General features: G+C 40.5%; 1 protein-coding gene and 1 long non-coding RNA gene across 3 annotated transcripts in view; one reads left to right on the plus strand and one right to left on the minus strand.

Moving 5' to 3' along the window:
- Window positions 1–5,250: 5,250 nt before the first annotated feature.
- Window positions 5,251–18,457, minus strand: LOC118965257. The gene is made up of 3 exons (XR_005052514.1): window positions 18,319–18,457; window positions 18,113–18,206; window positions 5,251–5,366 (listed from the first exon to the last, which is right to left on the minus strand). It is a non-coding gene; the product is annotated as an uncharacterized LOC118965257 (long non-coding RNA).
- The window catches only part of LOC110528896 (serine/threonine-protein kinase PAK 2), a 15,577-nt gene continuing 9,536 nt past the window's right edge, over window positions 18,201–24,241 (plus strand). The window contains exons 1-4 of one of the 2 annotated variants that reach the window (XM_036982716.1): window positions 18,201–18,583; window positions 21,751–21,946; window positions 22,133–22,242; window positions 22,688–22,829. In XM_036982716.1, coding sequence (XP_036838611.1) covers window positions 21,769–21,946; window positions 22,133–22,242; window positions 22,688–22,829 — 430 coding nt within the window. In that variant the 5' untranslated portion in view covers window positions 18,201–18,583; window positions 21,751–21,768. Of the gene's footprint in view, window positions 18,584–20,776; window positions 21,047–21,750; window positions 21,947–22,132; window positions 22,243–22,687; window positions 22,830–24,241 lie in introns of those variants that run through there. The other variant, XM_036982717.1, reaches the window with a different exon arrangement.

Here is a 24,241-nt window from a genome sequence, read left to right on the forward strand (position 1 = left end):
ACAGATCTCAGGAAGTGAGTACTTTTCTGAAACTGTTGGATTGGCAGCCTTCAACTAATGGCAGGACTGTATCTGGAACTGCATGTTGAAGATAGAATGAATAGAGCACATACTCCTATACTATTCCAATCTATCTGACAGCATATTGGATCTACACAATACATTTCTATCAAACATTTTGTAACTGTCCATTCTGAATGTCCATTGCCACAGGTGTACATAATCAAGTGTATATTTTGTACAGATAAGTATAAATTGTGACGTTCAACTACTGTATTACTCTTTAAAAATGCCACTGAAAAGATTGAAAGCTGCAATTAATTTTACGATAACTGTATGGGTGAAAGACGGGTAAACAGTATGTAAAAACAGTAACTAAACATTATTAAAGTGACCAGTGTTCCAATTTTCCCACACGTGATCTCTCCTTCTCACTATCACGCATTAGTTTCGCTTCCCCACCCGCCATTTTTAAAAAGACCCTTGAATTATGCAGAAACGGGCAGCGTTTAAGTCATGTAGTTGATTTTGTTGGAAAGGGGAGAAATTGTGCTTTACAATGGTGTTGACATACAGTTGATCTGGAAGTATTACGTTTTGGGGCGCTAAAATAAGGACAATTGTACGGACCAAAGCAATGTACAAGTTTACGTTATACTGTATTCTAGTCAAAGCCATCCTATTTAACTATTGCTGTACATATACTATTCTATCCACGTATTCTTCAGATATACTACATATTCTATCCATATACTGTGCATAATGTCTATACATCCCAACACACACACACACACACACACACAGTACCAGTAAAAGTTTGCATATACCTACTCATTCCAGGGTTTTTCTTTGAAGACATCAAAACTATGAAATAACCTATGGAATCGGCAAGCGGTACCGGAGCGCCAAGTCTAGGACCAAAAGGCTCCTTAACAGCTTCTATAAGACTGCTGAACAATTAATCAAATGGCCACCCAGACTATTTACATTGACCCCCACCCCCCCCTCCATTTGTTTTGTACACTGCTACTACAAGCTGTTTATTATCTATGTATAATCACTTCACCCATTCCTAAATGTACAAATGACCTCTACCCCCGCACACTGACTCGGTACCGGTACCCCCTGTATATAGCCTCGTTATTTTGTGTTACTTTTTATTATTTTTTACTTTAGTTTATTTTGTAAATATTTTCTTAACCAACAGTGCAGTTCAATAAGAGTTAAGGGCTTGGAAGAAAGCATTTCACGGAAAGGTCTACACTTGTTCTACACTTGATGTCTTCACTATTATTCTACAATGTAGAAAATAGTACAAATAAAAACCTTTTGAAAGAGTAGATGTGGTCAAAAGTTTTAGAAAACTATGAAATAACACATGGCAATATGTAGTAACCAAAAAAGTGTTAAACAAATAACATTTATTTTGTATTTGAGATTCTTCAAAGTAGCCAACCTTTGCTTTGATGACAGCTTTGCACACGCTTAGTATTCTCTCAACCAGCTGCATGAGGTAGTCACCTGGAATGCATTTCAATTAACATGTGTGCCCTGTTAAAAGTACATTTGTGGAATTTCTTTCCTTCTTAATGCGTTTGAGCCAATCAGTTGTGTTTTGACAAGGTAGGGGTGGTATACTGAAGATAGCCCTATTTGGTAAATTACCAAGTCCATATTATGGCAAGAACAGCTCAAATAAGCAAAGAGAAATGACAGTCCATCATTACTTTAAGACATAAAGTTCAGTCAATACGGAACTTTGAAAGTTTCTTCAAGTGGAGTTGCAAAAACCATCAAGCGCTATGATGAAACTGGCTCTCATGAGAACAGCCACAGGAAAGGAAGACCCAGAGTTACCTCTGCTGCAGAGGATAAGTTTGTTGGAGATACCAGCCTCAGAAATTGCAGCCCAAATAAATGCTTCACAGAGTTCAAGTAACAGACACATCTCAACATCCACTGTTCATAAGAGACTGTGTGAATCAGGACTTCATGGTTTAATTACTGCAAAGAAACCACTGCTAAAGGACACCAATAATAATAAGAGACTTGCTTAGGCCAGGAAACACGAGCAATGGACATTAGGTGGAAATCTGTCTAATGCTGTATCGGATGATCTGGCCTCCACAATCACCCGACCTTAATCCAATTGAGATGGTTTGGGGTGAGTTGGACCACAGAGTGAAGGAAAAGCAGCCAACAAGTGCTCAGCATATGTGGGAGCTCCTTCAAGACTGTTTCCAGGTGAAGCTGGTTGAGAGAATGCCAAGAGTGTGCAAAGCTGTCAAGGCAAAGGGTGGCTACTTTGAAGAATCTCAAATATTAACTATATTTTGTTTTGAGCTGAAAACTGTTGTGCTAATTAAAGAAGCAATAAAACTGGCTGCCTTTGGACTAGTTGAGTATCTGGAGGCCATTTTGAGCCTGTCATCGAACCCACAAATGCTGATGCTCCAGATACTCAACTAGTCTAAAGTTGTATTGCTTATTTAACCATCACAACAGGTTTCAGCTGTGCTAACATAATTGCAAAAGGGTTTTCTAATGATCAATTAGCCTTTTAAAATTATCAACTTGGATTTAGCTAACACAACGTGCCATTGAACACAGGAGTGATGGTTGCTGATAATGGGCCTCTCTACGCCTATGTAGATATTCCATTAAAAATCAGCCGTTTCCAGCTTCAACAGTCATTTACAACATTAACAATGTCTACACTGTACTTCTGATCAATTTGATGTTATTTTAATGGACAAAAAATGAGTTTTCTTTCAAAAACAAGGATATTTCTAAGTGACCCCAAACTTTAGAGCGGTAGTGTATATTAAGAAATATACAAATATTAGGATGAGCAATGTCGGAGTCCGAAGTATATATCTATATATATATATATACTCCGGACTCCGACACTGATAGTCCTAGTATTTCTATATTAATTAATTAAATGAATGAATGATTTTTTTTGCTGTTGTGTCAAATCGTCAATTGGCAACCCATTCCTTATGGGATTAATTGACACATAATCAAACATTACAATAATTCACTGTGGTAATTAAATGATCATTCTTCTTCCGGTGTCCTCTGCATTGCACATCGCATAAAGAGTGAAAAAAATGCAAGGTAAAAATCAGTACATAATAGTAATTAAGGTTATCCAAACAATAATTATATCCCTAGAGCAGGAAAATTCATATACATGCATACATACACACTGTATATATACGCATGCATGCATACATAACATATACAGAAAAAAAGAAACAGAAGCCATTTGAACCCAGTCTGGCACAAAGAGAAGATTCATATGGGAGACATAAGCCTATACACAATCTATATACATATGTGCCATTTACCACAGAAACAGTTTCATCATAGGTAGGACTTTTAATTTATCCCAGGCTTTATCTACAGTGCCTTGCGAAAGTATTCGGCCCCCTTGAACTTTGCGACCTTTTGCCACATTTCAGGCTTCAAACATAAAGATATAAAACTGTATTTTTTTGTGAAGAATCAACAACAAGTGGGACACAATCATGAAGTGGAACGACATTTATTGGATATTTCAAACTTTTTTAACAAATCAAAAACTGAAAAATTGGGCGTGCAAAATTATTCAGCCCCCTTAAGTTAATACTTTGTAGCGCCACCTTTTGCTGCGATTACAGCTGTAAGTCGCTTGGGGTATGTCTCTATCAGTTTTGCACATCGAGAGACTGAAATTTTTTCCCATTCCTCCTTGCAAAACAGCTCGAGCTCAGTGAGGTTGGATGGAGAGCATTTGTGAACAGCAGTTTTCAGTTCTTTCCACAGATTCTCGATTGGATTCAGGTCTGGACTTTGACTTGGCCATTCTAACACCTGGATATGTTTATTTTTGAACCATTCCATTGTAGATTTTGCTTTATGTTTTGGATCATTGTCTTGTTGGAAGACAAATCTCCGTCCCAGTCTCAGGTCTTTTGCAGACTCCATCAGGTTTTCTTCCAGAATGGTCCTGTATTTGGCTCCATCCATCTTCCCATCAATTTTAACCATCTTCCCTGTCCCTGCTGAAGAAAAGCAGGCCCAAACCATGATGCTGCCACCACCATGTTTGACAGTGGGGATGGTGTGTTCAGCTGTGTTGCTTTTACGCCAAACATAACGTTTTGCATTGTTGCCAAAAAGTTCAATTTTGGTTTCATCTGACCAGAGCACCTTCTTCCACATGTTTGGTGTGTCTCCCAGGGGGCTTGTGGCAAACTTTAAACGACACTTTTTATGGATATCTTTAAGAAATGGCTTTCTTCTTGCCACTCTTCCATAAAGGCCAGATTTGTGCAATATACGACTGATTGTTGACCTATGGACAAAGTCTCCCACCTCAGCTGTAGATCTCTGCAGTTCATCCAGAGTGATCATGGGCCTCTTGGCTGCATCTCTGATCAGTCTTCTCCTTGTATGAGCTGAAAGTTTAGAGGGACGGCCAGGTCTTGGTAGATTTGCAGTGGTCTGATACTCTTTCCATTTCAATATTATCGCTTGCACAGTGCTCCTTGGGATGTTTAAAGCTTGGGAAATATTTTTGTATCCAAATCCGGCTTTAAACTTCTTCACAAAAGTATATCGGACCTGCCTGGTGTGTTCCTTGTTCTTCATGATGCTCTCTGCGCTTTTAACGGACCTCTGAGACTATCACAGTGCAGGTGCATTTATACGGAGACTTGATTACAGACAGGTGGATTGTATTTATCATCATTAGTCATTTAGGTCAACATTGGATCATTCAGAGATCCTCACTGAACTTCTGGAGAGAGTTTGCTGCACTGAAAGTAAAGGGGCTGAATAATTTTGCACGCCCAATTTTTCAGTTTTTGATTTGTTAAAAAAGTTTGAAATATCCAATAAATGTCGTTCCACTTCATGATTGTGTCCCACTTGTTGTTGATTCTTCACAAAAAAATACAGTTTTATATCTTTATGTTTGAAGCCTGAAATGTGGCAAAAGGTTAAAAGTTCAAGGGGGGCGAATACTTTCGCAAGGCACTGTAAATATTCCGCAAACAGAAATACACAATGGACAAAAAACATTTCAGTTTCTCCTCATGGCTCAGCCACATAATGGCAGGGTATATCTGGTGGTCTGTCTCCTCATGGCACAGCCACATAATGGCAGGGTATATCTGGTGGTCTGTCTCCTCATGGCACAGCCACATAATGGCAGGGTATATCTGGTGGTCTGTCTCCTCATGGCTCAGCCACATAATGCCAGGGTATATCTGGTGGTCTGTCTCCTCATGGCTCAGCCACATAATGCCAGGGTATGTCTGGTGGTCTGTCTCCTCATGGCTCAGCCACATAATGCCAGAGTATAGCTGGTGTGCTTTCTGGAATAAGAGAAAGCATATATCGTGGTAGAAAGAGCAATAGAGGATAAAATTAGTTGCATTCTCTATTTCTTCAAGATCACAGTAGTTACATCGTCTTTCCTCTTCCATTTCACCACAATACTGACCTGTTTCAATTTGCAGAGGCAATATCCCTGATCTTACCTATATTTCTTATTTCCATTCTTTTACTTTTAGATTTGTGTGTTGTTGGTAAAAGTATGATTAAATGACTGAACAAATCATTTTAAATGAACTGTAACTAAGTAAAACTTATACTCTGTTTTATTATATCTGATTAACAATATGAGTTCATAAGAAGGGATTGTGAGACACGGACAAGGAGTAATTAAAGTTAATGAACACCATTTCAACTAGGAAGAAACGAATGGGTTGTGGACTGTGAAAACAGATAAGGTCGTTAGCCTATGGTTGACCCTACAGAAACTTAGCTCTGGGGTTTTTAGAGAAGACAGTGAGTGCATTCCTAAGTTTTCTGTTAATTAGAACTGTCAGCTCAGTGGTGATTGATAATGTTGAGGGGTCAAAAGTTACCTGGGAGTGTGTTAGTAAGTTAGAATGAACTTTTCACCTCACTTTGTCCCGGTCAAGAGGAGGGGATTCTGTAAAAGCAATGAAATGACGTCATGATCTGTATATAAACTGTTGTTCGTGGTTAAGTGGCAGCGCGCTCCGAGAATAAATTCTGTTACCAATTATTGAAATACTGGTCTGCATCTATATTATGCAAACAAGAATCTTACAAATTCTCAGAAAATAGATTAAGGGTTTTCAATTAATGAAAGCACATTGGCATAATTAAATTACATTAACAATTGGTCCTTCGAATGGATTCCACAAGCTTGCCTCTGTCGTCCGAAGGGAAAGCCGAAAGCCGTGCACGGAGACGGGTCTGACTCGTTATTTAAAGACCTGGCCTCTGGATTGAGGTTTAAAAAAAACAGGCCGGTATAAAGATCTAAGGGCGACAGAGGTGGTGACGGAATCGAACCGGCATTACTTTTCCCAGTCTACAGGACGAAGGTAAATAGTCTTTATTCACGAATTTGGGAGGAATTATTTAAGATATTTTTGATTGGATGTGCTAAAGGAGTTTGGATTTAATCAATGATAGGTGCTTGAATATTCTGAACAAATACCATGGGTTTCTACTTTGTGTTTTAACCAAAATCGATAGGAAGGAAACGGGTCTGAACTGACCCGTGGTAAGGTGCACTACCAAAACTAAACTAGGACTTAATAAATCTTGGTCTTGCAAGCCGAAAGATTTTTTAAGGGTGAGATATAGTACGTATTGTTAGATGGGACGGTCGTCCTGTACAAATAGGATAGCCATTAATTCAAAAGACATACCTAAATAAAGTTTTAACCTAGTAGTCTATCTGTATATGGGAAGTATTTTTTATTTTTTTTTATTTATTTTTTTCACCTTAATTTAACCAGGTAGGCTAGTTGAGAACAATTTCTCATTTGCAACTGCGACCTGGCCAAGATAAAGCATAGCAGTGTGAACAGACAACACAGAGTTACACATGGAGTAAGTAAACAATTAACAAGTCAATAACACAGTAGAAAAAAAAGGGGAGTCTATATACATTGTGTGCAAAAAGGCATGAGGAGGTAGGCGAATAGTTACAATTTTGCAGATTAATAACACTGGAGTGATAAATGATCAGATGGTCATGTACAGGTAGAGATATTGGTGTGCAAAAGAGCAGAAAAGTAAATAAATAAAAACAGTATGGGGGTGAGGTAGGTAAAAATGGGTGGGCTATTTACCGATAGACTATGTACAGCTGCAGCGATCGGTTAACTGCTCAGATAGCAGATGTTTGAAGTTGGTGAGTGAGGGAGATAAAAGTCTCCAACTTCAGCGATTTTTGCAATTCGTTCCAGTCACAGGCAGCAGAGAACTGGAACGAAAGGCGGCCAAATGAGGTGTTGGCTTTAGGGATGATCAGTGAGATACACCTGCTGGAGCGCGTGCTACGGATGGGTGTTGCCATCGTGACCAGTGTACTGAGATAAGGATAAGTAGTCTGACTATGAAAAGTAGCAGATATATATATTAAAACAGGTGAGGATAAATTAGGCTTGGTGAGAAGGCAGGGCAATTCTAGGCAAACATAATAACTGAACACATTCAATACTGAAAGAAATTAAAATCTAAGGGGTGGAGAGGGAAACTAATTCTAGAGTAGTGAGATATGAGATATTAACGTTGAAAGTCCCAAGGAACAATAGTTTCTAATGACCTTTTAATTGTATACGGGTGAAATTTAATGTCCGATCAAAAGTCATCTATAGATAAAGTTTCCAGACAGGAGAAATACATACATACATACCCATACACCCAAACATGTATAGTAAATCTTCAAAAGAGGTCCCGGAATTAACGGGAGATGAGAAATAATGCAGGGAAGAGATAAGAGAAACACCTATTTTGGCCCGACATGGAGGAGGAGTAAGTTTAAAGAAGGAACGATAATTCGCTCACGTGTGAGATCTAATAATTTATCAAGAGTGACGATAGTCACTATTCCTAATTTCTGATAGAGGAGAGCGAGATTAAGGAGAATCCTAACTGAGGGAAAACTTGGGGTTTTTAAATTAGGGCTATTTTCTGTTCTCCAGATGCTGGAGTTACAAGTACAGACAACTGTAAAATGGGTCTATTTGCGGAGAATCTCAGTCAGTTACATTGTGTTGGTGGTATAGTGGTGAGTGTAGCAGTCTTACAAACTGCAGTCCAGGGTTTGGTTCCCAGCTGAGGCGTTAACTAAAAAAATCCGAGTTTTTGGTTGTAATTCAACTAATTGTATTGCAGAGAAAGTTGTAGTCACTAGTATTGGTATAAGATATAAACTGAACGTTTTAAATAGTTTGTTTGGTTCAAATTGAAAGACTAATTCATTCAACTTAAAATAAGGACAAAGCGAATTTTGATGCAAGACGATGTCTGTTCACTAAATGATCTGTTTGAATAATGTATTGGGAATAGAGTGACTAAATGATCTGTTTGAATAATGTATTGGGAATAGAGTCATAATTAAAATGCTAAATCAAAGACGAGACAGTAACTTAAATCAAATGAATTCTAAATAATAACGAAGAGACAATTACAATAGATTTGTGCCCATCGAAATGTTCTTCTAAATTTAGCGGATTGGGAGATGAGAGATGTTGATTGATGTTGTAAATTCTAATTCAGGATTCAACAGATGTGATAAATTAGGTTTGGTTTATCGAACCCGTACTACTGTTGCTGCAGACAGCCAACAATTATTTACAATTCATTGAAAGTCGTTGTGGATTGGGTCGAGGTTGAGCGCTTGTTGATGACATCACTCGCAAGGCACTTTTGTCGCCACGGAAATGATGTCGTGACTGGGGGTAACGGAGAAAATTGTTTGTGTCATTTAGAAGGAAAATGCGTACATTATTGTTTTGAGTCACTTTTCAGAAGTTGATAAAAATTTCAAAATACATTTTTGAAAGTAGTTTGTAAGTCGTCAGGATAGTCAGGAAAGATGCTAAAAACTAGCAGCTGATTCGCTAGGTGGGCATCATTGATTTGTGGTGTTTATTTGGGCTGTATTATGCTATGAGAAAGGGAGATGTCTGAATCGTAAAACATTGTGATAATGGATTCTGATGGTTATTGATTCCTGGTTTGATTGTTTATGTAACACCAGTGAATTTGAGCACTGTTTCCATTATGTGGAACAATGTCAGGGTATTAATGTTGAAAAGCAACCTCTATAGTAAAACATAATTGCATTTGTTTTGGGAAACTAGCTAGGTTGAATTTGGTTATTTGAGCTTTTCCCCTGATACGTAGACATCTGTAACAGGAGCAAGTTGGGTTTTTCTTGAGGAACATGCAGATGGTGTTTTGTTTTATTGAGATGTAAACGTGAGTCTCTGAGTAATATTGTCATCTGAAGCATTATAGTAGTGAGTTTTTTGCTGATAAAAGTGGTTTGTTTATTTGGTTACTGATGATTGTTTATTCTAGGAGTTGATTTAACTTAATTAAGCATTTGTTCTGGTGTGTTTGAGTAGGATTCTTTATACCGGGACGGATGGAAGTTATCTACAATATGTGAGTTGAAGGAGCCATGGGAAAATACGTTCACATTTTTATTAAATATCTGGGATTAAATGACGGATTTCTTACACTGAGAAATGTACGACATTTGTGGCAGAGGGAAAAAGTAATACATTGGATAATAATGTTATCAGGTTAATTGTATCTAAGGGTAGCATGTTCATTTAAGTAAACATATACATTGATGTTGTTTAAAACTAATGATTCATGATTTGAGGTAAAGGGGAATTATCATTAGGTTTAGTTTATAGTTCACTTTTGAGTTTCTGAATCGGAAGTAGCAGAGTGAATGCTAGTTAGGCGTGTTGTGTTCTTCTGGGAAAATTTATGTTTTAGGTGTCTCACTTTTAGATGTTTCCTGGGATTATAATCATGGGGAGAGTGGGTGAGATTGAGGCCATAAACGACCAAATTGAAAAAGGCCTGGAAGTTTTGTTTATTCATTAAAGTTTGCAAATATATACACATAAAACATTTGTTAGGACTATTTGTTTTAGTGCAAAGGTATTTTAAAGAGGCACGCTCACATATGGAACTTTATGAGTTTTTATTTTATGAGTTTTAATTACACAAGTGAATTTTTTTATTTTAAGGATAAAGGGTTCTTTAATATGTCTAATGTAGTATGGAACATGACTATAAAAGGGTGGTATGACCTATTGACCTTATCATGGCTATCTTTTGGGGTCTGATCAGCCTCAGGGGAGAGCCATTTGTATAATGAATTTGTGGTCATTTGGGTTACTAGTTTCAAGGTAAATTAATTATAATGGTTTTGGGTTAGAATTATTGTTTGAACCGCAAATGAGAAAGTGGTTCAGGATTCTGTTTTACAACATTAGCTGTGAAGTTTTTGAATTGGCTATTATTGATTTGGTATTACAACAGGAAAAAATCCTATTTATCATTAAAGAATAAATAGGGGGAGATAAGATTCATTGAGGTTTGGATAGGAGATATATTAAGCCAATAGGGCAGGGAATTACATAGAAAAATAAGTTTCAGTTCTTAGGGGTGATAAGGTATTCCACACTATGCCACATATATTAAATTCATGTTATTGTCAGATAGAATACTGAGGATCCCGAAAGGAAAGAGCTTGTTAGTGTGGGAAGGATTTTGATATGGTTAGCATTTGTTTTGGCTTTGTTTAACTATTAGGAGTTTTTGTAAATAGTATTACATTTAACAGGAATATAGGACATCTGTGGTGATTTAGGATTATTGTTAGGATTAAGATAGATTGATTGAGGAAATGTAAGGACTTTAGAGATTGCCACTCGTAGACATGTTTTTTCTAAAAATCAATGATTTTAGATAAAGTCAAACAGTGAGACGCTTAGTGGTATTTGAGAGATAGGAGAGAAAAGGGTTACTGTTTAAATCGGTAAATATATATATTTATGAAAATATATAAGTAGCACAGATACTTCTTAAAGTAGATAAGACACTTGACAGAGAATTGGTACAGGATTGACATGAATGGACGCCCAAGGGAGAATTGGACATGTGGAAAATGAAAGGGGCGCTCCTACGTGATGATGTCAAACATAAGGATAATTTACTAATCTTACCTAAGTCATTGTTTAGAGTAGGCAAGGTTGTTACCTGGGCAGAGCCAGGTATGGGGGGATGGGTAAATTGTGTTCTAGGATAGGATGTGACCTACGGGATAATTAACTAATAAAAAAAATGTTGCTAACAAGTAGGTATAGAAGTTAAAGATATAATCAGATAGAACAAATGAGAAACTGTTTGTTAACCAAACCTGTATGTCCAAGATTTTATGCACTACAGGTGAATTACAGGTGAAGTCACTCAATCCATTCCCTGAGGCCTGGTGGGGGGACCATACCAAGGACTCCTGGTGGCAGCTAGCTGAAAGAACTACCCGGATTCATATCACACTGCGGGAGGGTAAGACACACTGACACTGTCGAACAATAACAGAGTTGGAGAGGAGAACTGGAATTAACAGAATTCTGGGGGCAATCTCTCAAATGAAGATTACCTTACCTGTCATTCCATCACTGTTCTTGTTCATATAAGTGAAAATGTGTCTGACTCTTGCTAATGATGTGTTTTCTGGAAGAGGGTGGGGCTTTATAGGTGAGCTGTCCATCCTGAGCTGTATGGTTGGGGGACCTAATTCCTGACCATATTCCTGATACACCATGAACACCGAGAAGGGGGTAATATTGAAATAGTTAAACAATGAGGATTTAGTATTAACCAAGCATAAGAGATCACTTGATCTGGATAAACAGGAAGTGAGAGTGGAATTGGGAAGGATGTCTCAGTGGAGTTCTATGTAGACCAAGTGGGGCCTCTGACTCCTTGGCAGTTCAGGACTAAGAGCAGCTATTATGGAAGACATCTATGCAAGTCCCTGTGTAGTTCATGAAAACCAGTTATAGCTCACATCATGTGAGAAGGCTACATAAATCTGCATACCCAGCATGGAAGGAGATGGAGTGTAGTGAAAGTAAGGGTTTCCGTTGATAACCTAGTGCATTCCAGGTAGAAAAAGTTAGAGCAGCTGATTTCTCTATAGTCAGCTGAATACAAGCAGAGTCCCTCTGACAAAGCAGATACTGACTGTGGAGTTGTCCAGAGCCAAGAGCCGGTGTGGATAGTTCAGAAATGGAATTATTCACCTAAGGGAACAGCCTGTATAGTAAAGCTATTCATGGAAGCAGGAAAGCCAGATAATAAGTTGTATGGATTTGCACTATTTATATTCACATGTTCCTCTGAAATCTGAGCTTCCTCCTTTCACAGAGGCAAAGGGAGCCTGTTTACTGTTTGATTCAGTATAGTACTTCTGGGAAATATGTGGGGGAAAATCAGTATTGCAATAGGACAGATAATGTTACTTCTGATGCGACCAATGAGTGATTTGGCAGGCTGGTTGATATCTGGGGATTTCAGTAAGATAAGGAGGCCCAGGGCTCACATCTGGTGGTTGTGTGGGGGAATGACGTGATGGCCGAGTATTACTGGTTAATTGGACAGGGGTATGTGTACTGGTACATTTGAGAATGTCTTTCACACTCATTCAACACCATGACATGATGTTGACTAAACGGGAGAAAAGAAGTACTCCGTCTGGGTCTTTTGATGATAGAGTTTGTATTAATAATATTGTGGTTCCACGAGGGGCAGATGAGATCCAAAGCTATAAATTAGATCCTGAAAGTATTTTTTTTTGGTGGTCCACTCTCAATGAGAATGTGTATTGGATCAATTATATCTATTAAAAATCCACAGCGCTTCACCAATTATATCAGAGATGTAATGAATGGTTTGGCAGAATAGAATAGTCTTGGATGTTTGCTGGCTGAAACAGGTGGGAGTGTATGGAGGTCATTTGGACTCCGAGGATACGGTTTTGGATGGATCAGTGACCAAGGCCTTGTCTGGTTTACACACCCTAGTTCACGAGTTGGCAGTAAACTCAGGGGTGGATACTTCTCTGACTAATTGGGTTGACACAATGTTTGGAAGATGGAAAAATGTTATGATTACTGTGTTATGGGCTACCTTCACCTGTGTGACTGTGTTAGTTTTGTGCGGATGTGTTTTGATTCCATGCGTGAAAGTTCTCATTTCCAGGACTCTGGAGAAATCAATGACACTTCAGATGGTGATATATGGACCAATCCTAAGCTCTGACCAGTGGAATATAAAATATATGGCTTGGACGTAATAGAAGTATCCGGATCCTTTCACTCGCGGGGAGACCATATTTGATGTTTAGGAAATGTAGATGTTTTCTTGTTTCAATATATAGACTGTTTTTTCATGAAGATTAACAGAAAATCCTGATAAGTAGAATTAAGATTCTGATGTAGGTTAGAACAGTCATTGAAGTTGATTATGTACATACAGTGCCTTGCGAAAGTATTCGGCCCCCTTGAACTTTGCGACCTTTTGCCACATTTCAGGCTTCAAACATAAAGATATAAAACTGTATTTTTTTTGTGAAGAATCAACAACAAGTGGGACACAATTATGAAGTGGAACGACATTTATTGGATATTTCAAACTTTTTTAACAAATCAAAAACTGAAAAATTGGGCGTGCAAAATTATTAATCAGTACATGTATTGATTGTCTTCTTCTAGTATATCATTGATATTTCCATGTAGTGTTTAATGATGGTATGAGTTGTTAAGTCATTTTTAGGGTGGATTGGTAAAATTATGATTAAATGACTGAACAAATCATTTTAAATGGAACTGTAACTAAGTAAAACTTATACTCTGTTTTATTATATCTGATTAACAATATGAGTTCATAAGAAGGGATTGTGAGACACGGACAAGGAGTAATTAAAGTTAATGAACACCATTTCAACTAGGAAGAAACTAATGGGTTGTGGACTGTGAAAACACATAAGGTCGTTAACCTATGGTTGACCCTACAGAAACTTAGCTCTGTGGTTTTTAGATAAGACAGTGAGTGCATTCCTAAGTTTTCTGTTAATTAGAACTGTCAGCTCAGTGGTGATTGATAATGTTGAGGGGTCAAAAGTTACCTGGGAGTGTGTTAGTAAGTTAGAACAAACTTTTCACCTCACTTTGTTCCGGTCGAGAGGAGGGGATTCTGTTAAAGCAATGAAATGACGTCATGATCTGTATATAAACTGTATATAAACGTGGTTAAGTGGCAGCGCGCTCCGAGAATAAATTATGTTACCTATTATTGAAAGACTGATCTGCGTCTATTTTTTGCAAACAAGAATCTTACAAATTCTCATAAAATAGATTAAGGGTTTTCAATTAATGAAAGCACATTGGCATAATTAAATTACATTAACAGTGTTTAGTTGTTTATTGTTAGATATTACTGCACTGTTGGAGATAGGAAAACAAGCATTTAGCACCATATGCAATAACATCTGCTAAATACTGTATGTGCATGCAACCAATAACATTTTACTTGATTTATGATCATATACAGTGCCTTGCGAAAGTATTCAGCCCCCTTGAACTTTGTGACCTTTTGACACATTTCAGGCTTCAAACATAAAGATATAAAACTGTATTTTTTTGTGAAGAATCAACAACAAGTGGGACACAATCATGAAGTGGAACGACATTTATTGGATATTTCAAACTTTTTTAACAAATCAAAAACTGAAAAATTGGGCGTGCAAAATTATTCAGCCCCTTTACTTTCAGTGCAGCAAACTCTCTCCAGAAGTTCAGTGAGGATCTCTGAATGATCCAATGTTGACCTAAATGACTAATGATGATAAATACAATCCACCTGTGTGTAATCAAGTCTCCGTATAAATGCACCTGCACTGTGATAGTCTCAGAGGTCCATTAAAAGCGCAGAGAGCATCATGAAGAACAAGGAACACACCAGACAGGTCCGAGATACTGTTGTGAAGAAGTTTAAAGCCGGATTTGGATACAAAAATATTTCCCAAGCTTTAAACATCCCAAGGAGCACTGTGCAAGCGATAATATTGAAATGGAAGGAGTATCAGACCACTGCGAATCTACCAAGACCTGGCCGTCCCTCTAAACTTTCAGCTCATACAAGGAGAAGACTGATCAGAGATGCAGCCAAGAGGCCCATGATCACTCTGGATGAACTGCAGAGATCTACAGCCGAGGTGGGAGACTCTGTCCATAGGACAACAATCAGTTGCATATTGCACAAATCTGGCCTTTATGGAAGAGTGGCAAGAAGAAAGCCATTTCTTAAAGATATCCATAAAAAGTGTTGTTTAAAGTTTGCCACAAGCCACCTGGGAGACACACCAAACATGTGGAAGAAGGTGCTCTGGTCAGATGAAACCAAAATTGAACTTTTTGGCAACAATGCAAAACGTTATGTTTGGCGTAAAAGCAACACAGCTCATCACCCTGAACACACCATCCCCACTGTCAAACATGGTGGTGGCAGCATCATGGTTTGGGCCTGCTTTTCTTCAGCAGGGACAGGGAAGATGGTTAAAATTGATGGGAAGATGGATGGAGCCAAATACAGGACCATTCTGGAAGAAAACCTGATGGAGTCTGCAAAAGACCTGAGACTGGGACGGAGATTTGTCTTCCAACAAGACAATGATCCAAAACATAAAGCAAAATCTACAATGGAATGGCTCAAAAATAAACATATCCAGGTGTTAGAATGGCCAAGTCAAAGTCCAGACCTGAATCCAATTGAGAATCTGTGGAAAGAACTGAAAACTGCTGTTCACAAATGCTCTCCATCCAACCTCACTGAGCTCGAGCTGTTTTGCAAGGAGGAATGGGAAAAAATGTCAGTCTCTCGATGTGCAAAACTGATAGAGACATACCCCAAGCGACTTACAGCTGTAATCGCAGCAAAAGGTGGCGCTACAAAGTATTAACTTAAGGGGGCTGAATAATTTTGCACGCCCAATGTTTCAGTTTTTGATTTGTTAAAAAAGTTTGAAATATCCAATAAATGTCGTTCCACTTCATGATTGTGTCCCACTTGTTGTTGATTCTTCACAAAAAAATACAGTTTTATAGCTTTATGTTTGAAGCCTGAAATGTGGCAAAAGGTCGCAAAGTTCAAGAGGGCCGAATACTTTCGCAAGGCACTGTACTTAAACTAATTCAAACTGTTGTAGTTTTGGCCTATTCATCAAATATTTGGCAGCCGTCAATAAAACATGTTTTCGCTTGCATATATTCAAATAGGCTACCTTCAAATATTATTTGGTTTTCTGAGAGGTAGGCCTAGTCAAAATACTTTCAAATATTATTTATTTTTCTGAGACCTGTATTTCATTATTAAAGAAAATATACTGAACAAAGATCTAAACTCATCAATTTCAGAAATTTGACTGAGTCACAGTTCATATAAGGAAATCAATCGATAGAAATAAATAAACGAGTCCCTAATCTATGGATTTCACATGACTTGACAAGGGTGCAGCGATGGGTCGGCCTGCGAGGGCATAGACTCACTCACTTGGGAGCCAGGTCCACCCATTGGGGAGCCAGGCCCAGCCGATCAGAACGGGTTTTTCCACACAAAAGGGCTCTATTACTGTAACGGTTTTCTTCCGTTGAAGGAGAGGAGGACCAAAATGCAGCGTGGTTAGTGTTCAACATGTTTAATATAGACGATAAACGAGAACACTACAAAATACAAAACAACAAATGTGAAAACTGACAACAGTCCTATCTGGTGCATTGACACAAAGACAGAAGACATTTAGGCAGCCATATTCTGTGGCTCAACACTGGGGCCCCACAAGGGTGCGTTCTGAGCCCTCTCCTGTACTCCCTGTTCACCCACGACTGCGTGGCCACGCACGCCTCCAACTCAATCATCAAGTTTGCGGACGACACAACAATGGTAGGCTTGATTACCAACAACGACGAGACGGCCTACAGGGAGGAGGTGAGGGCCCTCGGAGTGTGGTGTCAGGAAAATAACCTCACACTCAACGTCAACAAAACTAAGGAGATGATTGTGGACTTCAGGAAACAGCAGAGGGAACACCCCCCTATCCACATCGATGGAACAGTAGTGGAGAGGGTAGCAAGTTTTAAGTTCCTCGGCATACACATCACAGACAAACTGAATTGGTCCACTCACACAGACAGCATCGTGAAGAAGGCGCAGCAGCGCCTCTTCAACCTCAGGAGGCTGAAGAAATTCGGCTTGTCACCAAAAGCACTCACAAACTTCTACAGATGCACAATCGAGAGCATCCTGGCGGGTTGTATCACCGCCTGGTATGGCAACTGCACCGCCCTCAACCGTAAGGCTCTCCAGAGGGTAGTGAGGTCTGCACAACGCATCACCGGGGGCAAACTACCTGCCCTCCAGGACACCTACACCACCCGATGTCACAGGAAGGCCATAAAGATCATCAAGGACATCAACCACCCGAGCCACTGCCTGTTCACCCCGCTATCATCCAGAAGGCGAGGTCAGTACAGGTGCATCAAAGCTGGGACCGAGAGACTGAAAAACAGCTTCTATCTCAAGGCCATCAGACTGTTAAACAGCCACCACTAACACTGAGTGGCTGCTGCCAACACACTGACACTGACTCACACCTGCCAGGTGGATGGATTATCTTGGCAAATAAGAAATGCTCACTAACAGGGATGTAAACAAATTTGTGTAAAAATGAGCGAAATAAGCTTTTTGTGCGGATGGAACATTTCTAGGATCTTTTATTTCAGCTCATGAAACATGGAACCAACACTTTACATGTTACATTTTACATTTATATTGTTGTTCAATATAGTTGGCTTTTAGTTTAAACTCTATATAAACTATATTAGACTACCTAGAGTATCTAAAACGTTTTTATTTTCTACTGAACTACAAAATACAACTATTTTCGACCCAGGCCTACTCTGTTTAGCTTTATGAATGTTGTTGGCACTTTAGATATAAAGAAATGGTAGCAACAAGTTTAACTCAAACGTTGTCTTTAGATTGGATATGTGTATTTCGATGCTCTAAAGCTCTTATAGGAAATTGCCAGAAAAATGCAAAGAACATTTTCTAAATCAATGTACAGACAGAGAAAGGCCACCACCACACTGTTTTAAAAACCCGCCCACCCGGCGCGCCGGCGTGGAAACTAAATCGAGTGTACCGTTCTGTCTGGGCTTGGTCTGTGGTTCGTTCCGTTTCCGCCCTGTCATCCTGGCTTTTCTCCGGTCTTCGGGCCCAATTTCAGAAGAAGACAGCTAAACAAGTGAAAACAGAACATCTTCTAAATCAATGTACAGACAGAGACAAGCTACCGAACACACGGTTTAAAACCCCGCTCACCCGGCGCGGAAACTAAATCGAGCGTACCGTTCTGTCTGGGCTTGGTCTGTGGTTCGTTCCGTTTCCGCCCTGTCATCCTGGCTTTTCTCCGGTCCTCGGAGCCCAATTCCAGAAGAGGACAGCTAAACAAGTGAAAACTGTTTATTAGCTAAACTGACTACAGTCTATTAGCTCAAATCTTAAGTAAATCACAGCGCCAGATCGGTGTACCGCGGAGACAAAGAGAGGAGGAGGGGCGGGGTTTCAGGAGTTTTACATGAGACGAGATATTGCTTCCTAGTTAAGCTTACTGGTGAGTAAAAGGCGCACATTACAACATGGCTAGGCTATCCAGCTATCTGCTTAAACTAGCCGTACTACTGGACTTCTGTTAGATAGTTACTGATAATCACTAGTGAACGTAACATAATATTGCATTTCACATGGTTATAAACCTTTTATTACAGTGCATATAGTGCACCCATTCTCATAGGCCTAGCTGTGAAACGTATTTTTTATAGTGGACATACACCCACCTATCATACCCTGGCTGTAACCCTATCATTAAGGCCTAGTGGACATATTACACCCAGCCTCCCATCCATATAGCTACTTTTATAGTGGAGATATCACACCCACCTATTATATAGCCTGGCTATAAACCTATTATTAGATTATTATAGTGGAGATATCACACCCACCTATTATATAGCCTGGCTATAAACCTATTATTAGATTATTATAGTGGAGATATCACACCCACCTATTATATAGCCTGGCTATAAACATATTATTAAAAACCTAGTAGAATATTGCAACCATTCACATACATCTGTTATTACAGTACTGTACAAAGCCCAAGGCAACTGATTACCAGTTAGTAGATGGATGTATGGGGTTTTGGCAGCTACTAACTCAACTAACGTTGTTATCCAACTGTAGTTCTTCTTATTTGTATTATTTCAGTAAGCCTACAGTACCACTGTCTGTGTGCATCACATGTAGCCTGCCACTGTCTGTGTGCATCACATGTAGCCTGCCACTGCATGTGCATCACATGTAGCCTGCCACTGTCTGTGTGCATCACATGTAGCCTGCCACTCTCTGTGTGCATCACATGTAGCCTGCCACTCTCTGTGTGCATCACATGTAGAATGCCACTGTCTGTGTGCATCACATATAGCCTGCCACTCTCTGTGTGCATCACATTTAGCTTACCATTGTAAGATGAATTCTGACATGTGTTCTGAGGTGTGATGTGTGCTGGAATGAATGAATACAGGATGAATGGATTGTCTACTCTGTGTAGCATGGCATGGAGGCGTCTGTGTGTGTGTTCTGTGCAGTCAGCTATTTCCTTTTATAGACGTTGAACACTAAAGGCTGTTTCACTCTACTTCCTGTAAACAACGTTGACTATGTTTGCTTCCTGCTTCTGTCTGATTAGTCAGTTTGGCCCTTGTGACCATCAGGGCCTTTAGGAGTTCCAGGATGAGGAAGTGGGTTTCCCCTAGAAACAAAGAGGAGAGAGCAGAATGTAACGGAGAGAGCAGAATGTAACGGAGAGAGCAGAATGTAACGGAGAGAGCAGAATGTAACGGAGAGAGCAGAATGTAACGGAGAGAGCAGAATGTAACGGAGAGAGCAGAATGTAACGGAGAGAACTGAATGTAACGGAGAGAGCAGAATGTAACGGAGAGAGCAGAATGTAACGGAGAGAGCAGAATGTAACGGAGAGAGCAGAATGTAATGGAGAGAGCAGAATGTAACGGAGAGAGCAGAATGTAACGGAGAGATCAGAATGTAACGGAGAGAACTGAATGTAACGGAGAGAGCAGAATGTAACGGAGAGAGTAGAATGTAACGGAGAGAGCAGAATGTAACGGAGAGAGCAGAATGTAATGGAGAGAGCAGAATGTAACGGAGAGAGCAGAATGTATCGGAGAGAGTAGACCTACAATGTATAAACAGAGGGTGGGTTCAGATTCCCTCTCCTATCCTGGAAGTCTGCACTTGTTCAAAGTGTGCTTTTGTTCACTCCCCCTTATGGATATAAAAACATTAGATTGGCTGGGACGAAGCAATATGGTGATAATTCCCTGCAGCCTATCAGAGGACATGATGTTGATATTCATTTGTTTCTGTGGCCTAAGGGAAGTGCCTCTGCCTCTGATTTGCCCAATCCCAGGCCTGGAGCTATGGAATTCCTAGGGAACGAGTCCCAGCCTGGATAGCACCCATTATTATCCTGACACACACACACACACACACACACACACACACACACACACACACAAACACACACTGCCTTACACGTTACTAGGCTAGGCTGTGCAGGGCTGGAGCAGGGCGTAACCATGGAGATGAGCAAGAACTGCTGGGCATGATAGAACTGGCTGTGTCTGAGACCGCTGTGGAATGAGACTGCCTGTTATAACATGTCCTGGAGAGAGAGAGAGAGGAATAAAGAGAGGGGGGAAAGAGAAAGAAAGAGACCAAGATAGACAGGGACAAGGACTGAGAGAGACAGGGACTGAGAGAGACAGGGACTGAGAGAGACAGGGACCGAGAGAGACAGGGACCGAGAGAGACAGGGACCGAGAGAGACAGGGACCGAGAGAGACAGGGACCGAGAGAGACAGGGACCGAGAGAGACAGGGACCGAGAGAGACAGGGACCGAGAGAGTAATAAGGTACACACTCGGATATTACAAGCTAAAGTAAAGCTGTTGTTGACCTACTCTTCTGAAAAGCACAGGGGAGGAGGACAGAAAGGGTAAGTAGGAGGGAGAGGGGTGAGGAAACGAGGAGAGGCTGGGGACAGCTAATGTAGTTGTTGATGTCTGGATGCTGTCTGATCGGGGATACAAAGCTGTAGACAGAGGGAGAAGGAGGCTAGCGTGTCTTTCCGACAGTGTGGAATGTTGACTGTGTCCTTTTAGTGGAGGGGAGAGAAAAACATTGGAAATCGAAAGGTAGTTGTCCTGGACGGATGGAAACACACACACAGCAGGGTCAGAGACAGGACGTGATGAAAGCTCTGTGAGCTAGATGTAGGCTATTTCCTGTTGATGGTGATGATGTCACTGTGCCTTATACCTTTGAAGGGGAACTCTGTCGCGTTTTTCTCTGAGAAAGGAAGAGGTTGTGGTGTGCAGGTGAAAAGGTGTCAGACGGGAGCTTTTACCTTATTTGGAGCCGAAAACATCCTTCTGCTCTGCAATGCATTACACACACACACACACACACACACACACACACACACACACACACACACACACACACACACACACACACACACACCAGGAAACCACACATAACATGTACCTTCCTCATCCACTCTTGGTTCCCTCTTACACGCAGACACACGGACACACACACGCCAAACACACACCTTCTCACTTTGTGTCGGTGTGTCAAGGCATGATAGAGGTCTCTCTTTTTCTCTTGACAGCTGTGTGTGTCTCTCTCCCTCTCCAGGTGTGTGTGTGTGTGTAGATGTGTGACAGCGGTGTGTGTGAAGACAAGCCCCCCGCCCCCCCTGTCAGAATGAACAGCCAAGGAGGCGGAGCCAAGGACTCCGTGTCGGGCAACTACAACTCTCGGTCCCTCCCCTCTGTTCCTGAGGAGAAACAGAAACGAAATAAAATCATCTCCATGTTCGCCTCCGAGAAAGGTACACACACACACACTTGCTTATGGCTGTCGACCGATGCCGATGATGATGCCACACAGACACAAGCACAAACATACACACACTCACATACACAGAACCACACAGCTGTGTTAAGGAGTGTGTATATTAATTCTAGAGTTTGTGTGTGTGTGTGTGTGTGTGTGTGTGTGTGTGTGTGTGTGTCAGGAGGCAGGAAGAAGGATCGTGATAAGGACAACAGACCAGAGATCTCCTCTCCGTCAGACTTTGAACACACCATCCATGTGGGCTTCGACGCCGTCACAGGAGAGTTCACAGTGAGTCTGTCTTTGTTTCTCTTAGTGTGTGTGTTTAACCATTCATCTGTGGGTGTGTGTGTCTGTGGCGTATATGTGTGTGTGTATGTGTGTTTGAGTAATATGCTGTGTGTGTGTGTAGGTTATGTGTGTTTGAGTAATAATCTGTGGGTGTGTGTAGGGTATGTGTGTTTGAGTAATAATTTGTGTGTGTGTGTTTGAGTAATAATCTGTGTGTGTGTGTGTAGGGTATGTGTGTTTGAGTAATAATTTGTGTGTGTGTGTGTGTGTTTGAGTAATAATCTGTGGGTGTGTGTAGGGTATGTGTGTTTGAGTAATAATTTGTGTGTGTGTGTTTGAGTAATAATCTGTGGGTGTGTGTAGGGTATGTGTGTTTGAGTAATAATTTTTGTGTGTGTGTGTAGGGTATGTGTGTTTGAGTAATAATTTGTGTGTGTGTGTGTAGGGCATGCCGGAGCAGTGGTCCAACCTGCTCCAGACATCTAACATCAGTAAATCGGAGCAGAAGCAGAATCCTCAGGCTGTTCTGGACATTCTCAAGTTCTACGACTCCTCCACCGCAAAACAGAAATACCTCTCCTTCTCAGGTTGGTACTCTCTCCCTCACTCACTCACTCACTCATGCACGCACACACTCACTCACTCACGCACGCACGCACACACAACCTCTCCCTCAATGTGAGCAAGACAAAGGAGCTGATCGTGGACTACAGGAAAAGGAGGGCCAAACACGCCCCCGTTCTCATCGACGGGGCTGTAGTGGAGCAGGTTGAGAGGTTCATGTTCCCTGGCGTCCACATCACCAACAAACTAACATAGTCCAAGCACAGTCGTGAAGCGGGCACGACAACACCTATTCCCCCTCAGGAGACTGAAAAGATTTGTCATGGGTCCTCAGATCCTCAAAAGGTTTTACAGCTGCACCATCGAGAGCACTGGTTGCATCACTGTCTGGTATGGCAACTGCTCGGCATCCGACCGCAAGGCACTACAGAGGGTAGTACGTACGGCCCAGTACATCACCGGGACCAAGCTTTCTGCCATCCAGGACCTCTATACCAGGCGGGGTCAGAGGAAGACCCTAAAAATTGTCAAAGACTCCAGCCACCCAAGTCATAGACTGTTCTCTCTGCTACCGCACGGCAAGCGGTACCGGACCGCCAAGTCTAGGTCCAAGAGGCTCTTTAACAGCTTCTACCCCCAACCCATAAGACTGATGAAACGTTAATCAAATGGCCACCTGGACTATTTGCATTGACCACCTTTTTTACACTGCTGCTACCACTGTTTATTATCTATGTATAGTCACTTCACCCCGACCTACATGTACATATTACCTCAATTACCTCAACGAACCTGTTTATTATCTATGTATAGTCACTTCACCCCTACCTACATGTACATATTACCTCAATTACCTCAACTAACCTGTTTATTATCTATGTATAGTCACTTCACCCCTACCTACATGTACATATTACCTCAATTACCTCAACTAACCTGTTTATTATCTATGTATAGTCACTTCACCCCTACCTACATGTACATATTACCTCAATTACCTCAACTAACCTGTTTATTATCTATGTATAGTCACTTCACCCCGACCTACATGTACATATTACCTCAATTACCTCAACTAACCTGTTTATTATCTATGTATAGTCACTTCACCCCTACCTACATGTACATATTACCTTAATTACCTCAACTAACCTGTTTATTATCTATGTATAGTCAGTTCACCCCTACCTACATGTACATATTACCTCAATTACCTCAACTAACCTGTTTATTATCTATGTATAGTCACTTCACCCCTACCTACATGTACATATTACCTCAATTACCTCAACTAACCTGTTTATTATCTATGTATAGTCACTTCACCCCTACCTACATGTACATATTACCTCAATTACCTCAACTAACCTGTTTATTATCTATGTATAGTCACTTCACCCCTACCTACATGTACATATTACCTCAATTACCTCAA

Source organism: Oncorhynchus mykiss, chromosome 7 (assembly GCF_013265735.2).
Source record: "Oncorhynchus mykiss isolate Arlee chromosome 7, USDA_OmykA_1.1, whole genome shotgun sequence".
Lineage (NCBI taxonomy): Eukaryota > Metazoa > Chordata > Actinopteri > Salmoniformes > Salmonidae > Oncorhynchus > Oncorhynchus mykiss.